Raw genomic sequence first — 23,219 nt, forward strand, 5'->3', positions numbered from 1 at the left:
CACTCACCACTTCCGATTGGCAAATGATTTGCAGTTCACAAATGTAATCTGTGATGTGGATTAGTCTACAACCAGCATGCAAATGTATTCAGAAGAATTTAGAAATGGAAGAAAGCAGCCGTCCCCCTTCTTTTCCCTCCCCGCCCTCCCCCACCCCTTTGTTTTTAAAACTGGACCGTCTCTGCACAGCAATCTCGTGGTGCTTTTGCAGGACTTCTTCACAAATTGATACAAGGGCATTAATGCCTCAGAATCAATAATGAGTCAAAAGGGAAGAGCAGCTGGGAGGAGGGAGCAGCTTGGCCTGTCCATCACAAGCCTAACCATGTGGCAGACCTGGAAGCAATTCCAAAGCTGCAATGTAACTATGTGCCAAAGACCCAGATGCTACCATTGGAAAACATTGCTTCACAATTTGGAATCTCTGCCTTTGATTACTGTTCCGAGAGAAAGAGGGGAGATATAATGTGATCATATAAATGACACCTCTTTGCAGTCAGTAGTAGTTAAACCTATAAGTTGTTAACAATACATTTAATTTTAACTACTGAGGGCTTGCCTACACTCAAAACTTCAAAGCGCTGCTGCAGGAGCGCTGTCACGGCAGCGCTTTGAAGTGTGAGTGTGGTCGCAGCACCAGCGCTAGGAGAGAGCTCTCCTAGCGCTGCACATACTCCTCCTCCTCATGGGGATTAGCTTGCAGCGCTGCGACACTGTTTACACTGGCGCTTTACAGCGCTGTATCTTACAGCGCTCAGGGGAGTGTTTTTTTCACACCCCTGAGCGAGAAAGTTGCAGCGCTATAAAGCACCAGTGTAGCCAAGGCCTGAATGTTTGTGTAAATTATGCTGGTTGCTCCCTAAATACCCTTATGTTATTACTCCGTTTGGTGGGGAGAATTTAGAGTCTTTCCCTGCAGTTGTTGCCAATGCTGTCTTTTGGTTAGCTGAACCCATTATGACACAAGCAACCTATCCCCTTCTTGCTGTAGAGACAGAGCAATGATTCATGTGAAGTTGTTGTTGTTTGAAGCCAGTTCTGTTTCCGTGCGTGCTGTGATGCAGCATGTCAAACACTTGATATTGTTGATACACAATGTTTTCAGCGCTAGATATTGGCAAAAAATTGTAGTGATAAGTGAATCTGTTATATTGTCTGTGCATTGCTGTACAAAAGAAAGAAGCGCTTACAAGCAGGGCAGGTCCATCTCCTGAGAGTTGTTCAGCGCTTTACAGTTCAGTGATAAAAGAAAATCTCCAAAATGAAACACATCGGTGTCCTTTTTATATATAACCTAAAAACAATAGTTTGAAAATGTGTGAAGTTATATTTTTAGTTCACTGATCTTACCACTTAAAATCCAAAAGTCCAGCTTTTACACTTTAAGCAGAAGATCATTGTATAAATATGGTGATCAAAATTTTTGGTTGTTTGCTGGTTTTCAGACCAAACACTAAATTACTCTGCCTTATTTTGTGTCTCTGGACTTGTTATTTAGGCTTGAAAAGGATGACATTTTTGACAATATGACACGTGAGGAGCATTTTAGAGAGGACTTCTTATTTACTTTTGTACATAAGTGAAGCAGAGAAAGGAAATGCTCTGATAATAAAACTGTAACTGTGGGGGCAATAGAAATTACTATTTTTGAGAGATTATTACTATTATCCACCATGAAATAACTATTTTTTAAGAAATACCTGTTCTTAAGACATTCCAGTAGAGCAGTCCTGGCATGGTTGAATGGATGTCACTATTTTTCATATTCAAATATAATTGCGGACCAGCTAAGATGGCAAATTTGTTATTACTTTTAGTTCAGAACAATTTTTTACAGATCACCACGAACACTAACATTAACCAGTGAACTAATGAAAAACGTGCAAAGAAACAAGGAGGAATAAAGATAGAATTCTTTTCTGTTAGTACATGACTAAAGAACTGTTTGTGTTACTTACGTGACTCTTGAGTGACTTCTCCACTGATTAATTTACCAAAGCAAGCCTGCAGTAATATCAGACCTCTGATTTCTTCTCCCCACCACTAATTACCTCAATATGAGCCATTATCGGCATATTGCCTGCAAATGTTTGTTCCACAGAAATGGAATGTAGCTGCGAAGTAGAATTTAAAGAGTTGCTACCTAGTTAAAAATTAAATAGTGCACACAAGTGACTTGATATTGTCAGAAGTGTGGATTACACATGATCTAATATGTAAACATATTTGTAAACTGCGTTTTAAAAAGTAATCATGTAAAAAGGAAGATGTCCCCAATCTTCCTGAACATATTCAGAAAGTACCAGGAGAGATTTTTGTTGTAGTTTACTTAAATCTCTGTTAACAATAAAAACAAAGCTGGAATTGAGAGTTAAACAGCTAAACTGGCAGAAAGTACATCTGCCCACTGAAACTCCCACCAAAGATTCAGCTGATTCTTGGGCTTTTTTTTACAATAGTTGGCCATATGTTGTGACATCTGGAAATTATTATTTTTCTGAGAGGTTTAGTAAATAACTTTATACATAATGGGGCAAATCCTGCCCATTCCCTGCAGGCACGAAATATGTGACCCTTGCCAGTGTCGATGCTAGAACGAACAAATCTAGCTGTGAGGACTTCCATGGATGTGTTCAGTCCCTGAATCAGCTGCTTTAAGGCTGATTAAGAGGAAGCCTTAAAGAGTGGGTCCCAGACTATGAGGTGCACAATGGCAGAACAGCTTCACTGCTGCTGCAAGAATTGGGAGGGAGAACTCAGCCTCTGACCCATGATGCCCTTTTCTAATATATTTACTCATGCTGTGCGCACGGACTAGGGTTTGGTTTTCAGTAAAGAAAAGGTAGCAGTGGGACAGACAGAACCATGATCTCTTCTCTTCTCTTTAACCTGTGAGCCTCAGTCTGTGCTAAGATAGTGTGGTGATAAAGACTATGAGTGGCTGGATACTCACTCTGTGTAGAAATAGTTAAAGAAATATAATTATTTTTTAAAATAGTTTTCTTCCAATAGGCCCCACTTCAGTAGGGTACATGTGCCTGACTTCAAGCAAGGTAGCAATCCCATCGAGGGGATTTAAGTATCTTGCTAATCAAAGCCATATTACTTATTATCAGTGATGGAATCTTCTCTCTATGATACCCCCTCTTTTCTATCACCTCAAACGTCTTCCTTTGTGGTGATGGTGTCATTGCTTTCAGAAAGGAAAAAGAAAGATAATTGTACCAATCCTCCGGTGCAGTATTCATGAAGAGGAAAAGAAAACTCTACTCCTTTTCTTCACAGCAGTCAACACATGGACCAGCCTCTGCCCTTAGTACTTGCATGCTGTTGTGGCTGGCCAGACCTAGTAGTCAGAGCCAAAATCAGTCATGAGACAGGAGTCAAGAGTCAGCTGGATAAGGATACCAGGAGGTCCGAAGCAGGAAACAAACTGGAGGTCAGAACTACGAGTCAGGAACCAGAGTTAGGCCAGGTCAGGAGACCAGGGAGTCAGAGACAGGACACAAACTGGAGGTCAGGAACTACCAGACAGATGCCAGGAGTCAAGCTCATTTGGAATGCCTGGAGATCAAGTCAGGGGAGTAGAAAGCACAAAGGCAAACAGGGTGAGGCCAGCTGTTCAGACAGTTTCCTGTTCCTGCTGCAGGCTTAAGTAGGGCCAGTCGGCCACTCTGGGACTTCACCAATCAGACCTCAGAGGCAGAGTCTCACACTACATCTGGGCTTCATGGGTCTCAGATTAGCTATTGCCAGCAGGCTGCAAGGTGGAGGGTCATAGGGTGGCTGCTCTCATGAACCTTGCTGGCCCGCATCTGAGACCCTGAGTCATGACATTGCCACCTTCCCTTGTGGTTTCTGTGGAAGGCCCAAACCAGGATGGGAGTGAGAATGTTTGCAGCTGACTCCCAAGTGTGTTCTGCCAGGCTGTAACTTTCCCAATCAAACAGTTACCATAATTTGCTCTGCTTAATCTTACGGACGAGAATTTTGTGTACAGCATATTTCTCCTGACCCTGTTCATGCACTGCTGGGGCTGGTGATTGGGCTTTATGAGGAAGTGTGTTCCTAATATATGGTTTTAGAAGTGAGACATTAAATATAGGGTGGACTCTAAAGGATCAAAGGAGATGGATCAGTTAGATTTGTTGCTGAATCCAGTAATGGACCACGGAATCTTTAGTCTAGTTTTTGAGAGGGTCTGTCCATGCGGAGATGTTCTATTGAAAGCCATATCTGTTCTCCTACAGAATAGGTGGGATCCTGTTGTCTGCATTTGTCTGCGTATCTTTTGGAGTTCTTGCTCTTTTCAAGGTGTCCCTTCACCACCTCTTGGATGTGATGGATGTGTTGTACTAGGTCTGAGGCAGATGGGTTGGGGGAGATCAGATGTGGTACCCATAATTAATAAAGAAGAGACTGTGGCTTGTGGATGCATGGTCCACATCATTGCACAAGAATTCTGCATAGGGTAATAGTGAAGACCAGTCATCCGAGGGATGGTTGATGTTGTAAGTATTATTCAAGGATGTAATTGATTCTTCCTGTTGGGCTGTCTTACTGAAGATGGTAGGCAGAGGACAGTTGTGCATAGACTGCTAATAAACATAGGGACTTGTGCCAGAAGCAAGCAGTAAACTTTGGCCCTTGGTCAGAGGTGACATGATCAGAAAGTCTGTGATGATGGCCTGTGTTGTTTATCCAGAGCCAGATGGTTTCCCCTGTGGAGGGTAAGGCCTGCTGGAATGAAGTAAGACATTTTATAAAAGCAATCTACCTCTATCAGGATGATGATGAAACCACTAGATTTTGGTAGTTTTACCACAAAGTCCAAGGAAATTGCCTCACTGGGCTGAGAAGGAGTGTCCAGAGATAGGAGAAGACTGCAAGCTCTCTGGCTTGGTGTGGGTAAGCACCTTGGAGGAATCTACAGAGGTCTCTATCTTGGGGCATACATGGGGCCATCAGACGTAACGAGATGTTAATTGTCGGGTTTTATATCACACTAAGTATCGTTCAGGTGGGAGTCATGGCACAGTTGAAGAACTGCCACTCTCACAGGTCCTTGGGGAACACAGATGTGATTATTTACAAATGTGATCCCCTCCCAGGTGTCGTACATGTCTCTGTTGGTAACGGCCATCTCATAAGACAGAATTCCAGAGATAGACACAAAGCAGATGCATGGGAGCAGGTGCTGGCAGTAAGTCACATTAAGTAAATGATGAGACTTGAGAATGTGGGCTAGTTCTAAACTGGGGCCTTGTGGGTCGGAGCCATATCTTCTTCTTCGAGTGCTTGCTCATGTCTGTTCAACTTAGGTGTGTGTGCTTGCCACATGCACCGATGCTGGAAGTTTTTTTCCCTCAGCAGTATCCATAGGGGACTGGCTCTGGCACCCCCTAGAGTGGCACGCACATGCCACGGTATATAGGTTGCTGCTGGTCCCCCCACGCCCAGTTCCCCAATTCCTTCTTGCCAGAGTGCTGTAACTGTTGCTTCTTCAGCTAGTGCTGTTGCTGCTTGTTCGTACGAACTAGTTATTTCTTGTATTACAGTGTATATAGTTTTCTGTTAGTGTTTATAAATCCCTTAGCTATAGGTATAGACTTCGTAGGTCCCGAATGGGACTTTATCTCGGGACGGGGCATGCCCTGATCCCCAGGCTTTAAACCCTGTGATTGCTGCAAGAGCCCCTTGCCCGTTAGTGATCTACACAGCAGCTCTCTGCATTGCTTGGGTGAAGGGCACATTAGCGAAAGTGCAAAATTTGCAAGTCCTTCAAGCCAAGGAATAAGAAGGAGTGTGATATTCATTTAAGAGCATTCCTTATGGAGTCGGCCCTCACCCTGGCACTGGAGCAACGCCCCAACTCGGCGCCAAGTACCGTGACCTCCGTACGCAGTGCCCCACTGCGACCATCCAGTGGCCGGCACTGGTCACTATCCGTGGCTCCGACCAAGAAGGCGGTGTGAGGCCAGTCTCCAACCTCCCGCAAGGGAAAGGATAAGACTGGGTGTGAACAAGGTCCCATGCCGGGCAACTCTTCTCCCATGTTGGGATCTGAAGCCCAAGCTCTGGGCATCACTGCGTATGGGCACTTCCTGGCCCTGGGCCTGTTGCGACTCCTGGGCCCGCTCGTCATCCTGATACTGCTCATCAAGCATGAGTCGTAGATCGCCGGCCATCATGGATCCATCGAGCGTCACCGATCCCAAAGACCCCACTCCAGATCAGACTCCAGGCAGAGTGACCAGTACTGGTCAGGACAGAACCACCGTTCTGCTCTGTCCTGGTCACCTGGGAGCAACCACTCGAGATCCAGCCCTGGTTCGGAGCGAAATTCCCTGATGGCGGGACAAGCTCTGGTACCGGCACTGAACATTATCCCCACTGAAACAGGCCCTGTGGCCTCAGGCACAGTGGCTGGCACCATGGTACCCATGGAACCCCTGGGGGTTCACCCAGCCCTCTGAGGCTGCCCACTTGCTGTCCAGAGCCTCGGAGAGACCAGCTGCCTCTCTCTCCTGCCCTCCTCCAGTGCATGAAGCCTCGGGCATGAGGACCCCGCAGGGAGCAGGGGAACAAGCCACTGGGCCACCAATGGTTGTGGAGGACCCTATGGCACCAATATCTTCCTTGTTGTCACCTGACAAGACTATAATGGGGCCCCCTTCCCCAGTTCCTCTGGAAGACACTACCACTAAAGCGCACCAGGAACTACTGAAGAGGGTCACTGCCTACCTGGGTCTTTAGGCAGAGGAGTTAGAGGAGCCCTCAGACTCTCTCTTGGATGTCCTCTGCTCCACAGCACCAGCCAGGGTGCTCTGCTCCTTCATTCTGAGGTCTCTAAGATCACTAATGCTCTGTGGCAAACTCCCTCCTCCCTGCCACCCATCTCCAAGAGGACTGAGCGCAAGTATTTTGAGCCAGCCAAGGGCCATGAGTACCTGTACACCCACCCTGCTCCCAACTCCCTAGTGGTAGAAGCAGTTAACCACAGGGAGCAACAAGGTCAACCCAGGGCTACCCTAAGAACAAAGACTCTAAGAGACTAGACTTGTTTGAGCATAAAGTTTATTCATCCTCTAGTTCAAGCTGAGGGTCACCAACCCTCAAGTCCTCCTGGGACTCTGGTTTTAACATGGGGCAAGCCATGGCCAAGTTCAAAGGCTCTCTTCCTGAAGCTTCTAGGAAGGCGTTCCAGGCAATCATGGAGGAGGGCACAACTGTGGCCAGGGAGACACTCCAAGCAGTGTCGGATGCAGTGAACACTGCCACCCAGACATGGCCTCAGCCATCACCATGCGCCAGCATCCTGGCTGCTCCTCTCCGGCTTGATCACGGAGGCTCAGCAGTCTATGCAAGACTTTCCCTTCAATGGGAAAGCCCTGTTTGCAGAACAGATGGACAATAACTCCATGGCCTAAAGGACTCCAGCACAACCTTTAAAATGCCTGTATGTTCCTGGCCCTGCCTGCAGGTGGTTCAAGCCGCAGCAGCCTCAGAGCCAAGGGAGCCATCCTTGCCAGAAGCCTCCCCAAAAGAAATCCAGAGGGTGGTGTCCTAGCCAACAGCCTTTGCAGGCCTCTCAGTCGAGTCCAACCTGCAAGAAGCAGGTGCTCAAGTGCTCATTTTGAGGGTACGCTCGAGAGTGACCTACCGGACTGTTCCCAGGATCCTCCCTCCCCTATTTTTGCCAGCCGCCTTTTTCCTTTCCTCCCTGACTGGGCATCTATAACATCAGACCGATGGGTCCTCAGTATGGTGGTGCAGGGTTACACCCTAAAGTTACTTTTTAGTCCTCCTTCCCACTCTCACCTCCCCGTCCCTCAGTGACCCTTCTCCCGAGAGTCTCCTCATTCAGGAGGTAGAGGGGTTACTGCAGCTAGGTACAGTGGAGGTCGTTCCTCCAGAGTGCAGGAGCAAGAAGTTCTATTCTTGAACCGCTTCCTAGCGACGCTGTAAGGTCTGCATGGTCTCCCTGGGCTCCATCATCCCCTCACTGGATCCGAGAGACTGATACACTACCCTCAATCTGAAAGATGCATACTTTCATATCGCCATCTTTGAGGGACACAGTCGCTTCCTCCGGTTTATGGTAGGTCCCAATCGCTATCAGTTTGTGGTCCTCCTGTTTGGCCTAACGACAGCACAGTGAGTATTTACCCAGTGCATGTCAGTGGTGGTTGCTTACCTCAGACATCGGAGTGTCCAGTTCTACCAGTACCTTGACAACTGGCTAGTCAAGGGCATCTTCAGGTCCAAAGTGATGTCATGATGCTGTTAGTCACTTGCCATTGCCTGGGCCTATTGGTAAAGACAAAAACGCCACATTAGTTCCAGTACAGAGGATAGAGTTCATCGGAGCAGTGCTCAACTCGACCTGCACCAGGGCATTCCTGCCACTGGAGAGATTCAGGGGACAGATGGACCACATCGCGGAAGTCGCCGCGTTTCCCTGACCAGTGCCTGCACCTTCTAGGTCACATGGCAGCATGTATATATGTGGTGCACACACTGGCTCTAAATATGACCGCCACAGCAGTGGCTGGTGACGGTCTACTCCCAGTCCAGGGACCACCTGAAAAAGGTTGTTACCATCCCCTCAATGGCACTTACCTTGCTGCAACAGTGGACCGACCCTGGGAAAGTCCTGGAAGGAGTTCTCTTCGTCAGTACTCCACACTCAGTTGAGGTGGTTTCAGATGCCTCAGACCTCGGCTGGGGGCATTCTGTTTCTGGGACTTCTACATTGGCCATGGAATCCGTCTAGAAGCGTGTCACCTTCCAGGTGCCAAGAACATACTAGCAGATCACCTAAGCAGGTACTTCTCTCACCACGAGTGGGTAGCCGTCACAATCTTCCAGAGGTGGGGAACTCCCCAATTGGATTTGTTCACCACCAGGTATAACAGGAGGTGCCACAGTTTTGCTCCAGATGGGATCTGGACAAGGGCTCCCTCTCCGATGCCTTCCTCCTGCCTTGGGCAGCAAGCCTGATGTATGCATTCCCTCCAATTCCACTCATCAGCAAGGTTCTAGCGAAAATCAAGAGAGACAAGGCTCAGGTTATGATGATTGCCCCAGCGTGGCCTCACCAGCACTAGTTTGGGATGCTATCGAGCTTGTCAGCGATCCCTTCATGGCCCCTGCCGAACCGACCAGACCTGCTGTTACAGGATCATGGTGACTCTTGCACCCCAAGCTCTTGTCCCTCCACCTCATGGCGTGGATATTATGTGGCTGACCCCTGAGGAATGGGCCTGTTCAGAAGGGGTCGAGAAGGTCCTCCTCGAGAGTAGAAAGCCCTCAACTAGGCAGACCTACCTGGCAAAGTGGATGAGGTGCTGTGCAGCTGAATGGGGCACCTCCCCTTCATATTCTTCAGTGCAGTTGATCTTAGACTACCTGCTTCATTTGAGGAACCAGGGCTGGTACACTCCTATGTCAGGGTGCATCTGGCAGCCATTTCCGCCTTTCATCTGCTAATCCAGGGCAGACGGTGTTCTCTCATGATGTGGCGGTCAGGTTCCTCAGAGACCTTGAGAGACTTTTTCCTCAAGTTAGGTCTCTGACCTCTCAGTAGGATCTCAACTTGGTTCTGTCCAGGCTCACCGGCCCACCCTTTGAGCCTTCGGCCTCGTGCTCTGTCTCACCTAACGTGGAAGGTAGCTTTTCTGGTGGCAGTGACGTCAGCAAGGCGAGTCTCTGAGCTGTGAGCCCTGACCTCAGAATTGCCATACACTGTCTTCTGTAAGGACAGTGTCCAGTTCCGGCCCCACCCAGTCTTCCTCCCCAAGGTGGTGTCTACTTTCCACATAAACCAAGTCATCTTCCTTCCAGTCTTCTGCCCTAAGCCCCATGAGACTAGTGAAGAAAGGCACCTTCATGCTTTGGATGTGAGAAGGGTCCTGGCTTTCTACCTAGATCAGACAAAGCCTTTCCGTAAGTCTACTCAGCTTTTGATCTCTACAGTTGATAAGATGAAGGGCCTCCCAGTGTCCACGCAGAGGATTTCTAACTGGATCACCTCTTGCATTTGGACCTGCTATGAGTTGGCGGGAGTCCCTCCACCACCGATCATCAGAGCCCACTCGACCAAAGTGCAGGCATCTTTGGCAGCCTTCCCAGCACACTTCCCGATCCAGGATGTCTGTTGAGCCGCGATGTGGTCCTCGGTGCTCATGTTCACGGCCCACTATGCTATCACTCAGCAGGCCAGGGATGACGCTGAGTTCTGCAGAGCTGTGTTGCGATCTACACGTCCGTGAACTCCTACCCACCTCCAGGGGGGTACTGATTGGGAATCCTCTAAGTTGAATGGACATGAGCAAGCCCTCAAAGAAGAAAAGACAGTTACCTTTTCTGTAACTGGTCTTCTCTGAGATGTGTTGCTCATGTCCATTCCACAACCCATCCTCCTTCCCCACTGTTGGAGTTTCCGGCAAGAAGGAACTGAGAGTCGGGGGAACCAGCGGCGCCCTATATACCGCAGCATGTGTGTGCCACTCCACGGGACGCCAGAGCCGGTCCCCTACAGATACTGCTGAGAAAAAAACGTCTGGCACAGGGCATGTGGTGAGCGTACACGCCTAAGTTGAATGGACATGAGCAATACATCTTGAAGAACACCAGTTACTGTTCTTTCAAGACGAGGTGTCAGCCGTGCAATTTTTGGTTCCAGGGTGTTAGGTCAAGGTAAAGTTAATCTGGGAGAAGAACAGGGCCTACCGCAGCTGTCACTGGCTTAGGGCCTGGCCCTGCACAGGTCCTCCAGGTTCTTATGGTTGGTAAACACTTGGACTAGTTGGTGGGCCTCTTCCAAATAGTGTCGCCACTCTTTGAAGTGATAATTGCTAGCAGCTCCTTATCAAGATCTCATAGTTTCACTTAGCCAGCTTGAGCTTCCTTGAGTAGTAGATGATGGGGTACAGTATTTGCTTGGGTCCAGGCCTTTAGGAGAGGACTGCCATGATTGCCAAACTAGAGTCATCGGCTTCCACAACAATAGCTTGTGTCACATTTGGGTGGGTTACTACTGGAGCAGTGGAGAAGGTAAGCTTCAACTGCTTGAATGCATGCTGGAATGCATGCTCGGCCTTGGGGGACCAATGGAACTGGGTGTTTTCCCAGAGTTGGGCATTTAAGGGCTTGACGTTTTCAGAAAAATTGAAAATAACATCTGGTAGAAGTTCGCAGAACATAAAAAACATTGTATGTCACGCACATTGCAGAGAGGGTGGGGATGCCCAGTCACAAACAGCCTGGACCTTGCACAGATCCATCTTGATTCCTTCCAGGGACAGGATGAAACGCCAGGAACTCAGTTCAGGCCTGATCAAATATGCACTTCGCAAGTTTAGCATAGAAACCACAGTGTTGTAGTCTCTCCAGGACTGTGCCGATATGAATGGTGTGTTGGTCCAGATCATCTGTGACAATCAATACATCATTTAAGTACGCTGCTACAAATTGGTCCAGTGGGTATCGTAGCACATTGTTAATGAAGTGCTAGAACATCGCTGGTGCATTAGTCAGTCCAAATGGCATAACCAAATATTCAAAGTGGCCGTAGCAAGTCAAAAAGGCAGACTGCCATTCGTCCCCCTTGTGAATACAAACAAGGGTGTAAGTTCCCCAAAGATCCAGTTTAGTGAATATGTGAGCAGCTCCATGCAATCGAAGAACTTAGGGATCAGGGTAGCAGGGAACAGTTCCAGATTATCTGATTTAGACCTTAGTAACTGAAACAGAGGTGGAGACTGCCGTCCTTCCTTTTTATGAAAAGGACCAGGGCATCGGCCGGTGAAGTCGATTTGCAGATGAACCCCCAGACCAGGTTCTGTTGGAGACATTGTTCCCATACTGACAGTTTGATTTCTGACATTACATATATCTGCCCAAATGGTATCTTCCCCACTTGCTGTAGTTCTGTGTGGTAATCGTAGTCCTGATGTGAGTGGAAGTTTTCCGCATTGTTATTCTCAGAGACATCAACCTAGTTGTGATACTTGTGGGAGGAGTTCATAGTTCACTCAGTGCAGTGATTCTCAACCAGGGGTATTGTTCACCCATGGGGGTACGGAGAAGTCTTCCAGTGAGTACATCAACTTATCTAGAGAGTTGCCTAGTTTTACAACAGGCTACGTAAACAGCACTAGTGAAGTCAATACAAACTGAAATTTCATACAATGACTTGTTTACACTGCTCTATGTACTGTACACTGAAATGTAAGTACAATATTTATATTCCCATTGATTTATTTTATAATTATATGGTAAAAATGAGAAAGTAAGCAATGCTTCAGTAATAGTATGCTGTGACACTTGTATTTTTATGTCTGATTTTGTAAGTAGATTTTAACGGAGGTGAAACTTGGGGGCACACAAGACAAATCAGACTCCTGAAAGGGGTACAGTAGTCTGGAGAGGTCGAGAGCCACTGCCCCAGTGGGTTCTTCCATAGGGGTGACTACACCTACTTGAACCGTCTTGAGTCTGGGTACAATGTTCTCTGGTCCCTGGCATGCTGACAGTAGACTTCCAACGGGAAAGTGACCTACTCTTGTTCCACTCTGTATATGTCATGAGGTGGTGAAAGTGCGCTACATAGGAGGCCACTGCCCCTTGTTCCTGCTTCAGGGTGGCCTCAGCCATTCAGGCTCAGTGCAGGTAACTGAAGACAGTTGACATCAGTTGGAGAAAGCCTTCCCTGTTGGACAGCATGGGGCTAAGGCCTTTTAGCGTGGGGGATGCCCAATGTAATAGGTCTCCAGCCAGGAGGCTGATTACAAGTCCACCTTGGCCAAGTCAGAGGATAGATTTGGAGCCCTATCAGAAACAGACAGCGGCACTGGTTTGTGAATCGCTGGAACCACCAGCTGTTCCCATCGAGCTGTTTGAGCAAGGGTATCACAGGCCCCTTTCAGGCAAGATGCTGTAGGCTGTGTTTGCAGGCCAGTGTTCTTGGTGCTGGTCTGCCTCACTTGGTCCTGCACCTGCTGGCTGTCCAAGGTCAACTGTGCAATTTGGGCCTGCAATGCTTGGTCATCCACCAGTGGCAAGAGGCCTATTTGGGCAAGTCCAGTGCTTCTGGTGGCCATAGATGTGCTGCTGTGTCCATCCTTCTTGCACTGGGCTCGGTCCCACAGGGTTACTGAGGTCCAGACAAGCTGCTATGGCTGAGTTGTGGGCAGCCATACCTAGTAGTCAGTGCCAGAATCCACTGTCTTGGGAAAAGAGTCAAGAGTCAGCTGGGTCAAGATACCAGAAGTTCAGAAACAGGGGACAAACCAGAGGTGAGGAACCACAAGTCAGATGCCAGGAGCCAAGCTGAGTCAGAATGCCAGAAGATCAAGTTGGGGAAGCAGGAGGATAGTAGGAAGTGCAACGCACAAAGTCCAGAGCAGGCTAAAGTCCAGTTGTTCACACAGCTTCCTGTTCCTGCTGCTAGCTTAAGTAGGACCAGTGGGCCAGTCAGATGCTCTGGGAATCCACCAATCGGACTGAAGGGGCAGGTGCTCACATGGGGACTGGACTTCATGTATCTTGGGTTAGCTACTGCCAGCAGGCTGCCAGATGGACAGTTGGAGTGTGCCTGTTCCCATAAACCTTGCATGCCCAGGCTTGAGGCCTGTGGGTCATGACATATGCCACTCCCATTCACTTCTGTTAATTAATTGTCTATCCATGGGCAGAATTAGGGCTTGTCTACACTTACCGGGGATTGATTCATAGGTGGTTGATTTAGCGGGACTAAACCTGCTAAATCGACCGTAGCTCGCTCTCCCGTCAACTCCTGTACTCTACCTGAACGAGAAGCGCAAGGGGAGTCGACGGGAGAGCATCTCCTGTCGACATAGAGCAATGTGGACCCCGCAGTAAGTAGATCTAAGTACATCGACTTCAGCTACATTATTCACATAGCTGAAATTGCATACGGTAGATTGATCTCCCCCACAGGGTAGACAAGATCTTAGTGGGCCTATAGTTAAGAGGAACAATGGGTTTTTTAATGATGGGTGTGCAATTGTTTTGCTGCTTATAGTTTGAAGAAATTACCACTTTCCTAAGGTTTTTACTGTGACACTGAACTTATACCTATGAAAGAAATGTATTTTTACTTATTAAAAAAGAACACCTGAGTTCTTCTTTCTCTCTCTCTCTCTAACTCTGTGACAGTTATGTTTATAGACGTGCCTCTTTCCCTCCCCACTTTTGGTAGGGAAAAAAGGGGTAGGCTGAGAGTTAATTACTGCTCATTACTATGGCCCTGCTAATATGACAAAGATAATATTCAACATCTGTTACTTTCCCCCACAGGCTGACTTAAACTGCAACATTCAAGATGATACAGGAGCATTTTATGGAGTAACTAGTCAATATGAGAGCTCAGAAAATATGACAATCACCTGTTCCACCAAAGTCTGCTCATTTGGAAAGCAAGTAGTAGAAAAAGTAGAGGTAGGATGTACTTCTGGATGGTGTTACTCTGCTGACTCATGCTATTGTACAGTACGTTTCTGCCAGTGTAATGGCAGTACAAAATGGAAAATTGACTCTAATTCATTTTACTTAATCCTCTTATCTCACTTTCCTACCCTCCTCCAATCTTTCTTGAAGGAATGTTTTCCTTCGTGATAGTGCTTAGGTTAGTTTGGATTACTGTGTTTGTGGTGGCACTAGTGAAAGTAAAATCCCAATTACTTACTGACTTAGAGTACCTTTTCCATCCTTCCCTGGCAACCACTGGCAACGCAGCAACTTACCTTCAGCTGGGGAGCCTGGAAGCGACGCCAGGGCTGATTCCTGCATCTCCCCAGCAAAGGAGCGATGAAGCAGAAATAAATTTTCTCCCATTTTCAGCTGGATGCATCACTCTCATGACGATTCAGACCCACATTTGGGCAGACCTGTAACCTCTTTGGAACCCTATTAAGATGGCAAGCAGCTCCCACTCTATAGTTTAGTTGGTTAGGTATTGGGGATGGGAGGGTTGTATTGTGATGTTACAATGATGTACCTTGTGTTTTGTGTAGCCACCACCACCACCATTTGTTAGCTACATTTCAGTTGTTGCACGGTAACTTCCAGTTTACACCTGTAGTTTAAGCATTTATAGAGGCAGGGGCTGCTGTGCAGTCCCTAGTTTTGCTATTGTGGTCCCCATAAATGGGGACACCAAAGAACAACAACTTCTGGCATCACCTCCACTATCTCAGTCCTGGCTGAAGTCAGCAGCCCAAGAAGTCCAGCCAGCCATTGAGAACTATTTATCATGACAATAGATAGTTGTGCGGTGGAGGGCAGGAAGCCACTGAATCACAGACCCATCCTCTTGGTGGGATCTTTGGGGCCAGGTACTAGTCTATTCTCCTTCCTTCCATCACAGTTGACTCTTTTCCTCTGATGTAGACAATTGCTTAGTGAGTCATATAGTAATTAAAATACAACATTAAGTTATGGGTAAAATTACCCCCTCTTGCTTCGTCTGTACCCAGTCATCTTTAAATTGCTTTAAAATCGTTGAAGATCAAGTTTGCTGTGAAGTTTCTTTCTCAGTGCTTTTATTCTCACTTGAGAGCTAGCTTATACAGGCATCATCCTCTGAGATTTAAAATGATAAACTTTGAAAATAAATCAAGATTGCATACCCAATATATAATTTCCTAAATTAGGCTATGGAAGGAGACTTGTGTGATAAGGTAGCATTTCAGTTCAACAACTCCACTTTGTACATGTTGTTGTTTCCAAACCAACAAAGAGAACCAACCCAACATTTTGCATTCTCTCTATTGATCACTGTAGAAATCTGTTTGTTGGTAAATATTTTTAAAATGTTTTTCATTTTCTATTTAGACGGAATATGCAAGGTTTGAGAATGGCCGGTTTGTGTACAGAATAAACCGCTCTCCAATGTGTGAATATATGATCAACTTCATACACAAGCTCAAGCATTTACCAGAGAAATATATGATGAACAGTGTATTGGAAAATTTTACAATTTTGTTGGTAAGCATTCACTATTCTTTACGACTGAGTCTAAACTATGCTCTATTTTGGCAGGGGTCACTTAACTTTGAAATTAAGGACCAGACTCTGAAACCCGTACATATACAAGGCCAAGTGGTCCTGTTGACTCCAGTAGAACTATTCATGGAGTTAGGTCATATTCAACCTGAGGAAGAGTGATAGAGTCTAGTCTCAAAACTGGATCCATTGTTTCCCAAAACTGGGGTCTCAGTCCTGTAGGAGGACACAAAAGGCTAGCTGGGGTGAGATCTCTCAGTTGTTTTCCAGCTTACTTTTTTCCATATGTTTTTAGCTGTTATAATTACAGAGAAAACCCTCAAAACAGGTATAACCCTGGTATAAACAGTGCAGCGATGTTTGCTTTAATTTGCAGAGAGCCTGAAACACAAGCTCTGTGGTGTAAAGTCTCCAGTTCATTTCATTGGGTGCTAATTTAATTGCCAGTGGTGATACTTTAAATGTCAACGTTGTTAACTATTTCAGTGCTCATCAAAGCATGTAAGAAAGGAGAGAAGTAGCACAGTATGAAGATAATTTTGAGATTGGAAAGGGTATATTCAATTTCATTGTCCTAAAGTGGGGATCAGCTTTGTAAAGTTTGAGAAACACCAAGTTACAATTATATTTTCTTCTCTTTTCAAACTACAATATCTTTTAGTGCAAATCCTTTTTTCCAAGTTTATAACACGACTGTCTACCTTTTCTCTTCCCCTCCACCCCCCAGGTTGTAACAAACAGGGATACACAAGAAACCCTACTCTGTATGGCTTGTGTATTTGAAGTTTCGAACAGTGAACATGGAGCACAACATCACATCTACAGGCTTGTAAAGGACTGAGCAGTTATTTATATATACACTTCATTATACTTTATCAAAAACACAGACTGTAAACCTCAACACTAAGTGGCAGTGCCTCTGGTCCAGCTTTCACCCACATTTTTCTAAATCCTGTTTTAGTGAAGTCATTTTTAATGTGTTCATATATAATTGTAGCTGTGAAATTCTGGTACAGTTGTAAAAAATTCTGTCTAAAACTAAGTGTTCTTCAAATTTGTAAACGACAGTTCTTTGGGAAGACTGTATTTAAGAACCTAATGCCTTTGTCTGTGGAGGCTTATTTTTAATTGTGATAGAAAAATGTAAGACAGAGCATTTGCCATGGGGAAAACTTACAGCATTTATAAGAATTTATTTAGGGTTTTGTTTTGTTTTTTTCCAAAATAAAATACTTATTTTACGATGCACGTGAAATTGAAAAGAATCTTTAACTATAACTGTAAATTAGTACACAAAGTTAATAATCTTTATAGAATTATCTTTGTAACTAATTAGAGTGGAAGATATGGACGAATGTAATTCACTAAATTATTTTTTAAAATGAAACATTTTTTCTGTTTGAAACCAAATGATAAATATAGCCTTAAGAAATGCCTGATAGAAACAAGCAGGTCCTAAAATTAGGCAAATTTTGTATTTTTTTTCTCAATGTTAAAACTAATCTTCTGATTCATTAAACTTTCCAACAGGTATTGCAGAGAAAGAGAACATCAACCCTTATACTTAACGTATCTAGTGTATTTTTAAAAATATAAAGTTGTGTTGTACTAATATGGAAATTTGATTATTTAATGAAAAAATGATGGCTCATTTTGCAATAAGTAGGTAAATACTGAAAATTTAGACTTACATTGTATGTAGTCTTGTGTGTGCAGTTATATTTTATACAGGCGACTATATTTTCTGTTGAGTGAAAAATTTGCAATACCGAAATTAACAAACATAGGGGGAAACAATTGACATTATTACTGCATTGCGAATAATCTGTAAACTGCAAACTAGAAAAAGTAATGTGGTTGAGAGAAGAATACATAGGCCAGTAAAAGCCTCATCAGCTTTAATGTCGTAGGGATGCTAGAAAATCACAACTATCATCAGGTAAAAGAGATTCGAAGGGTTATGTTCGTTCTTTTGTCATTCTTCATGATGTTCTGGCACATATATTATCCCAGTTCTGTTTCCAGTCTCAAACAAGACATGGTGCATTTAGTACTAGTAGGCAGGGCATGTAGGACACCCGTCAATACCACTTAGGGTCTGATTGCCTTTCACATCCAGCATATACAGATGTGCAGTGTTCATCCCTCTGATTAATAAACTGAAAAGTAGGTAGTTCAGAGAAGATTCTATCACAGAGTGAATTGAAGAGATTTTAATACTAATAAGAATTAAAAGTGTGGTGGGTGTGAATAGTTTTCTGGGATACACATGTGTCCCATGTTCTCTGATTCTTATTGGCACAGGCTGTCCTTAGTACTACTCAGCTTCTGCCCCTCTGCCATCCATTCAATCACTGCCTTTTCACTGCCCCATGCAACATTAATATTAAAAGTTTTGGGAGGAGAAATGGGTTATAATGGGAAATAACTAGGCTAAAACATTGCAATCCATTTGGCAAACCACAAATCCTAACAGGACATATCAAACAGAGGTTACAAGGTAAAATGCATGGCTGCTGCAGACATCCAAAAACCACATTTATCAGGGGCTCGGTAAGTCTTGGGGAGCCATAAGTAGGGCACAGAAATGTGTTCAACAGTTCTCTTCTCAGCTGCAGTTTTCAGGCATGTGCCTATGTGTAATTAGAATCTTGAATTTGCCCCCAGGTATAATATATTGGTTACAGTTTTAATTTTTATGACACTGTCATTCTAAAAAGTGCCCTCAGTTATAGGCGCATAAATATAGATGAATATTCTTAGTCAGTATACTGGCTAGAAGAGCAATCAGTATTTGTAATGTGCAGCAAGTTATGGGTTGTTGAATGTTTGCCTTTCATTGTGTTAATCTTAATACTGTTAGGATTTACATTAGAGGAAGGGGCCAGCATCTGGGGGGAGGGGTTTGAAATTCCTTAGGCTATAAAACATCTGATCTGTCTAACTATAAAAGGTGGGTGATTGCTGTGATGTCTAGCTGTCATATTATCCACTTGAGGATATTAGAGCTGATGAATCTTTTAGTTGTTTATATTCTGTGAAGCATAAAATTTGATGTCCATGTCATAAGATCTCTTAATACATTTAAAACACTAACAATCACATCAAGAAAAGCACTGTATTGTAACAGCCTAACGGTAGCTCTTTATTCTAAGCACTTGGTGTTACAAGTCAAAAACTATTTCTTTTGTTTTGTTCTAAAGTTTGTCTCTTATTTAGGTTTTTGAATTGTGGTTTTGATGGATTTTTTTTCTAACAAAGTCTTTGAGGAGTATAAAATATAGAATTCAATTTGCAAAACCAGGTACGGATTTTTTATACAATCTGGCACATTACATATGTCATAACTATAGGGTATAAAAAGTCACAGTGTTTATTGGTGTTCACATTTGTAACGTTAGGAGAAAGATTTGCATTGTCTTTATTTTACACTTATGTAAATGATCTAAACCCTGCACGTGTTCATTCTTAAAAGCCTTAAGTCCTTCAAATATATATCGTGGAGTGTGTAGTCCAAAAGGCTGCCTGTAAACTGTGAGCTCTTTTGTAAGCTGGAAGAATTTATCTTGTTACTGTTACTTTTTCTAGGAACTTTTTAATTCAGAGCTGCCAAAGCATTACAATATGCAGTGCCTTAGTGTTGTATTAGAAATACCTTTAGCCTCTTACATCAATTTTATATGTTGTTTTATTAATTGGTTCCGTTTTTAAAAAAAAATATTTTCCCCCTCCACAAAGAAGCTCTTTGACTACTTGGTCTAAACTTGGTCAGTCCCATTATTACACAATGAAATGTCTATACCAAAATGAAAGGTTACAACTTCATAGTTTTCTGTGAAAAATGAATTGTACTAATAATGCTGCCTTTTTAAATTTCATGACCAAATACTTAACTATTTGTGACTCTTCTGCACTCTAGCATGAAAGTGCCTTTGGTTTGAAATTCCAGCTTAGAAAAGTGCTGCCATAATAACGACTATTTGTAGAGAGACCAAAAATATTAAATGATCACCATAATGCCTTTGGTTTATTGGAATACGTCAAAACTACAGGCCTCCATTTACGAAAGAGCATCATTTATGCTAATGTCATTTTGCAAATCACCAGATTGCATAATGCTGGAAAATAATCTATATGCCATTTAACTGTTTGACATAGGTTTGCAACATTGTAACCCAGCGACTGATTTGTTTATAATATAAAAATGATCCGTGATTCACCTTTTTCATCTTTTCATCCAGTCTTGCATCTGAGTAATGTGACGTCCATATAAACGACCGAATTTCAGACAGTGGATAAATGTGACTTTATTATTCTATTCTGATAAATATTTCAGTGTCTGTGAAGGTTTCTTCTGTATCCTAATTTTGCACTTATTTTGTTTACAAAGTCAAGTGTTCTGAAAGTCAGATGCATAAAATTTGAGATGAAAGTACAGAAGAAAAATTAATTGAAGTAAATGTAATTTGACGTGCTTATTAGCATCAAAATGTTAAACATGAGCACTGTTAGATGAAGGTGCTGTATGGAAAACTGTGTGCAGCACCATTCCAAACTCTGTTTTTTTTCCAAGCTCTGTCTCAGTGCAGGAAAGGCAGCTCCTTTAAATAATGTGTCTGCTTTTGACACATTCTGTGAATTGGGGCCATAGTGTACACTAGAAGTGAAATTGACAGGAAGAGGAGCAAGATTTTTTAAAAAGAAAGAACAAATATCAGCCAAACCAAAAGCTGGCAAATGGATTATATAGTTGTGAATACAATTTTAATGTGATTTTTAAATATTTGATGAAAACGAAGATTAACTTTTTATATATAAATATTGTGACACTGTGGTAAATATTGTGATAATTCAAGTGCCCTGTCTCTAAAAAACTTTTTTTTTTTTTTCCCCCCCTCCAAGGTCTAAATCTCATTTACCTTCCTCACACAAATAGCCGTGTTGAACTCAATGAGGCTGGGATAAGGTAAAGAGGATTTGGCCCCAAAACTACAGCATGTGTTTACAGTTATTAAATATAACTGCTGGGAGAAAGATTTGATAACAATTGTGATAAACAATAGTTTATTGCGAAGTCAATTTAATCCTATTATTTACTATCTCGTACAAAAGTTCAAATAAGAATAATGGTACCATTTTTGGCAGTTCAAAAAATTACTACTAACAAATGTAGTTTTACTTACTTGAATTCCAGAATGATTTATTTAGGTACTGTACCACTATTTTAAAGAAGTTACACATCTTATGCTTGTTTCTCCACTTTCCCCTTCTGCTGTAGCTACAGCCATTCAGTTTGGCAATAGCTCCACACTCAACAAACTCACTGCTTTATATGCTCTTAATGAAAGAACAAAAGGGTGTCTGTTAACATTAAATGCAAGTAACTGACAAATAGATATCAGATATAACATTGGACAAGCTGATTCGTTTCTATTTATTTTCCCATTCTAATTCCTAGACATGCTTGCTTTCCATCAAGTTTTACTGGATCATTCAGACCCAGGAATGTTTGATGTAATGTTTAACATGACCCACATTAATACGTGTAGTACCCAGTCACTCAACATACATAGTAGTAGATTCCAGTTTCTCAGGATGATTTTTTCCCCCTATCTTTCATGATGTTTTTTTTAACCCCCCTGAAAAGATTGAGGCTAGGTAATTCAGAGTTGAAAAAATACTTGGAAGATCTTGGTCTCTATCTTTTCAGGTCAATCTTGCTGAGATCATGTGATTAGTTATACTGTGTAAATTAACTCTTAAATGCACTCAGCTGACAAAGAAAAGATGTGTCCCTGTTACCTCCTTACAAAATGTGTGTGTTTGCTTTTTGTTTTTTTTATGGGCCTCTTTGCTTCAGGCTCTTGACTGCAGACAAAAAAATACAATATGTGCCTGAAAAAAAAAAAGACAAAAGAATTTTATAACATTAAAAACCTGAATAGCCTTTAATTCTTCAATATCAGTACATTTTATGTAAAACAGTTTTGGTTTTTTTGCCATGTGCATTTGTTCACATTTGTAAATGACTTAATGGAATTCTCACTTTATGTTTATTTGTGTAAAGTGTATAAACTGGGTTTGTGACTTAAGCATATTCATATATGGTCAGTGGTTACTTTAATATTGTACTGCTGCTGGTAACTTTTGATGTAGAACCTGCCTTTTGATGATAAAGTACCTCTTGATTAGACAGGGAGGGAAAGCTCTGATAAAAGTGAATGTTCTCAAATGTTTTTTTAAACATATTTGCAGAAGCTTTCAAAAGGAGTTTCAGTCAAACCTCTTGGCAGTACAGTAATCTTGTATTTGTTATTGTCTGTGTGTAGGTACTGGTACCTTTTTTGTTTAAAAATGTTTTAAGTGTTGGCTTTAAAGTGACTTTATCTTTAGTTTGATAGTAATATGAAAATTATAGGTTTTGTGTGCAGAGAATTTTTTTATAAAGTGCTTTGTAAAAAAAAAAAAATGTATTCTAGCTTTTGCGGTACATATGTGTGATAACTTTAATATCCATGACAGTTAAGTGCAATTATTTCATCACTCTAAAAATGCTATTTTTGTGTCGGTTACTGCAGGTGTTTTCATGTCTTTGCAACGTGACACATTTTGATGCCTTCTTGATAAAGTGGTAGAATTTTTGTAGCTTTCTAGAAACTTTGTATTCATACAGTATCGATTGAAAATAAAGAAAATGAAAGTGTTTGGTGCATTATTTTAATCTGCATGGAAATCACTCTTTTTTACATATTTTAGAAATTAGAAAGTAAAATTGCCCAGGTACCTAAGTGACTTAGTAGCCTAAGCCCCAGTTTCAAAAGTAACATAGGGCCAGATTTAGAAAGGTATTTACATGCCTAAAGATGTTAATAGACATCTAGGTGAGATTTAGAAAAAGGAAAGCAGGTTAGGTGGCTAACTCCTATTTAAATAAATTACTTTGTAAATATGGCCCTTAGGAGTGGATTTTAAAAGGGTAAATGACACTTTGGCACCTTACTCCTGCTGAAAGTCAGTGGAAGCTGGGAACCTGATGTTTGTTTGAGCCTTTGAAAATCTGCCCCTTTAACCCTTGTTTTCAGCCATACCTCAACCCAACCTCCATTTACACAGATAGAAAATAAATGTGTTGTATACTTTTAGCAGTTAGATGAGTAGTGATGTGTGGACACAAATGAATAGTTAAA

The 23,219-nt window shown here is 43.1% G+C and overlaps 1 protein-coding gene across 4 annotated transcripts in view; it reads left to right on the plus strand.

The window, feature by feature from the left end:
* Window positions 1-22,735, plus strand: part of TEAD1 (TEA domain transcription factor 1) — a 146,016-nt gene extending 123,281 nt beyond the window's left edge. For all 4 annotated transcript variants that reach the window (XM_032791807.2, XM_032791808.2, XM_075065183.1 and 1 more), the window contains 3 exons: window positions 14,326-14,466; window positions 15,862-16,014; window positions 16,760-22,735. In XM_032791807.2, coding sequence (XP_032647698.1) covers window positions 14,326-14,466; window positions 15,862-16,014; window positions 16,760-16,873 — 408 coding nt within the window. In that variant the 3' untranslated portion in view covers window positions 16,874-22,735. The remainder of the gene's footprint in view (window positions 1-14,325; window positions 14,467-15,861; window positions 16,015-16,759) is intronic.
* Window positions 22,736-23,219: the final 484 nt, after the last annotated feature.

This window comes from Chelonoidis abingdonii, chromosome 4 (genome assembly GCF_003597395.2).
Source record: "Chelonoidis abingdonii isolate Lonesome George chromosome 4, CheloAbing_2.0, whole genome shotgun sequence".
Lineage (NCBI taxonomy): Eukaryota > Metazoa > Chordata > Testudines > Testudinidae > Chelonoidis > Chelonoidis abingdonii.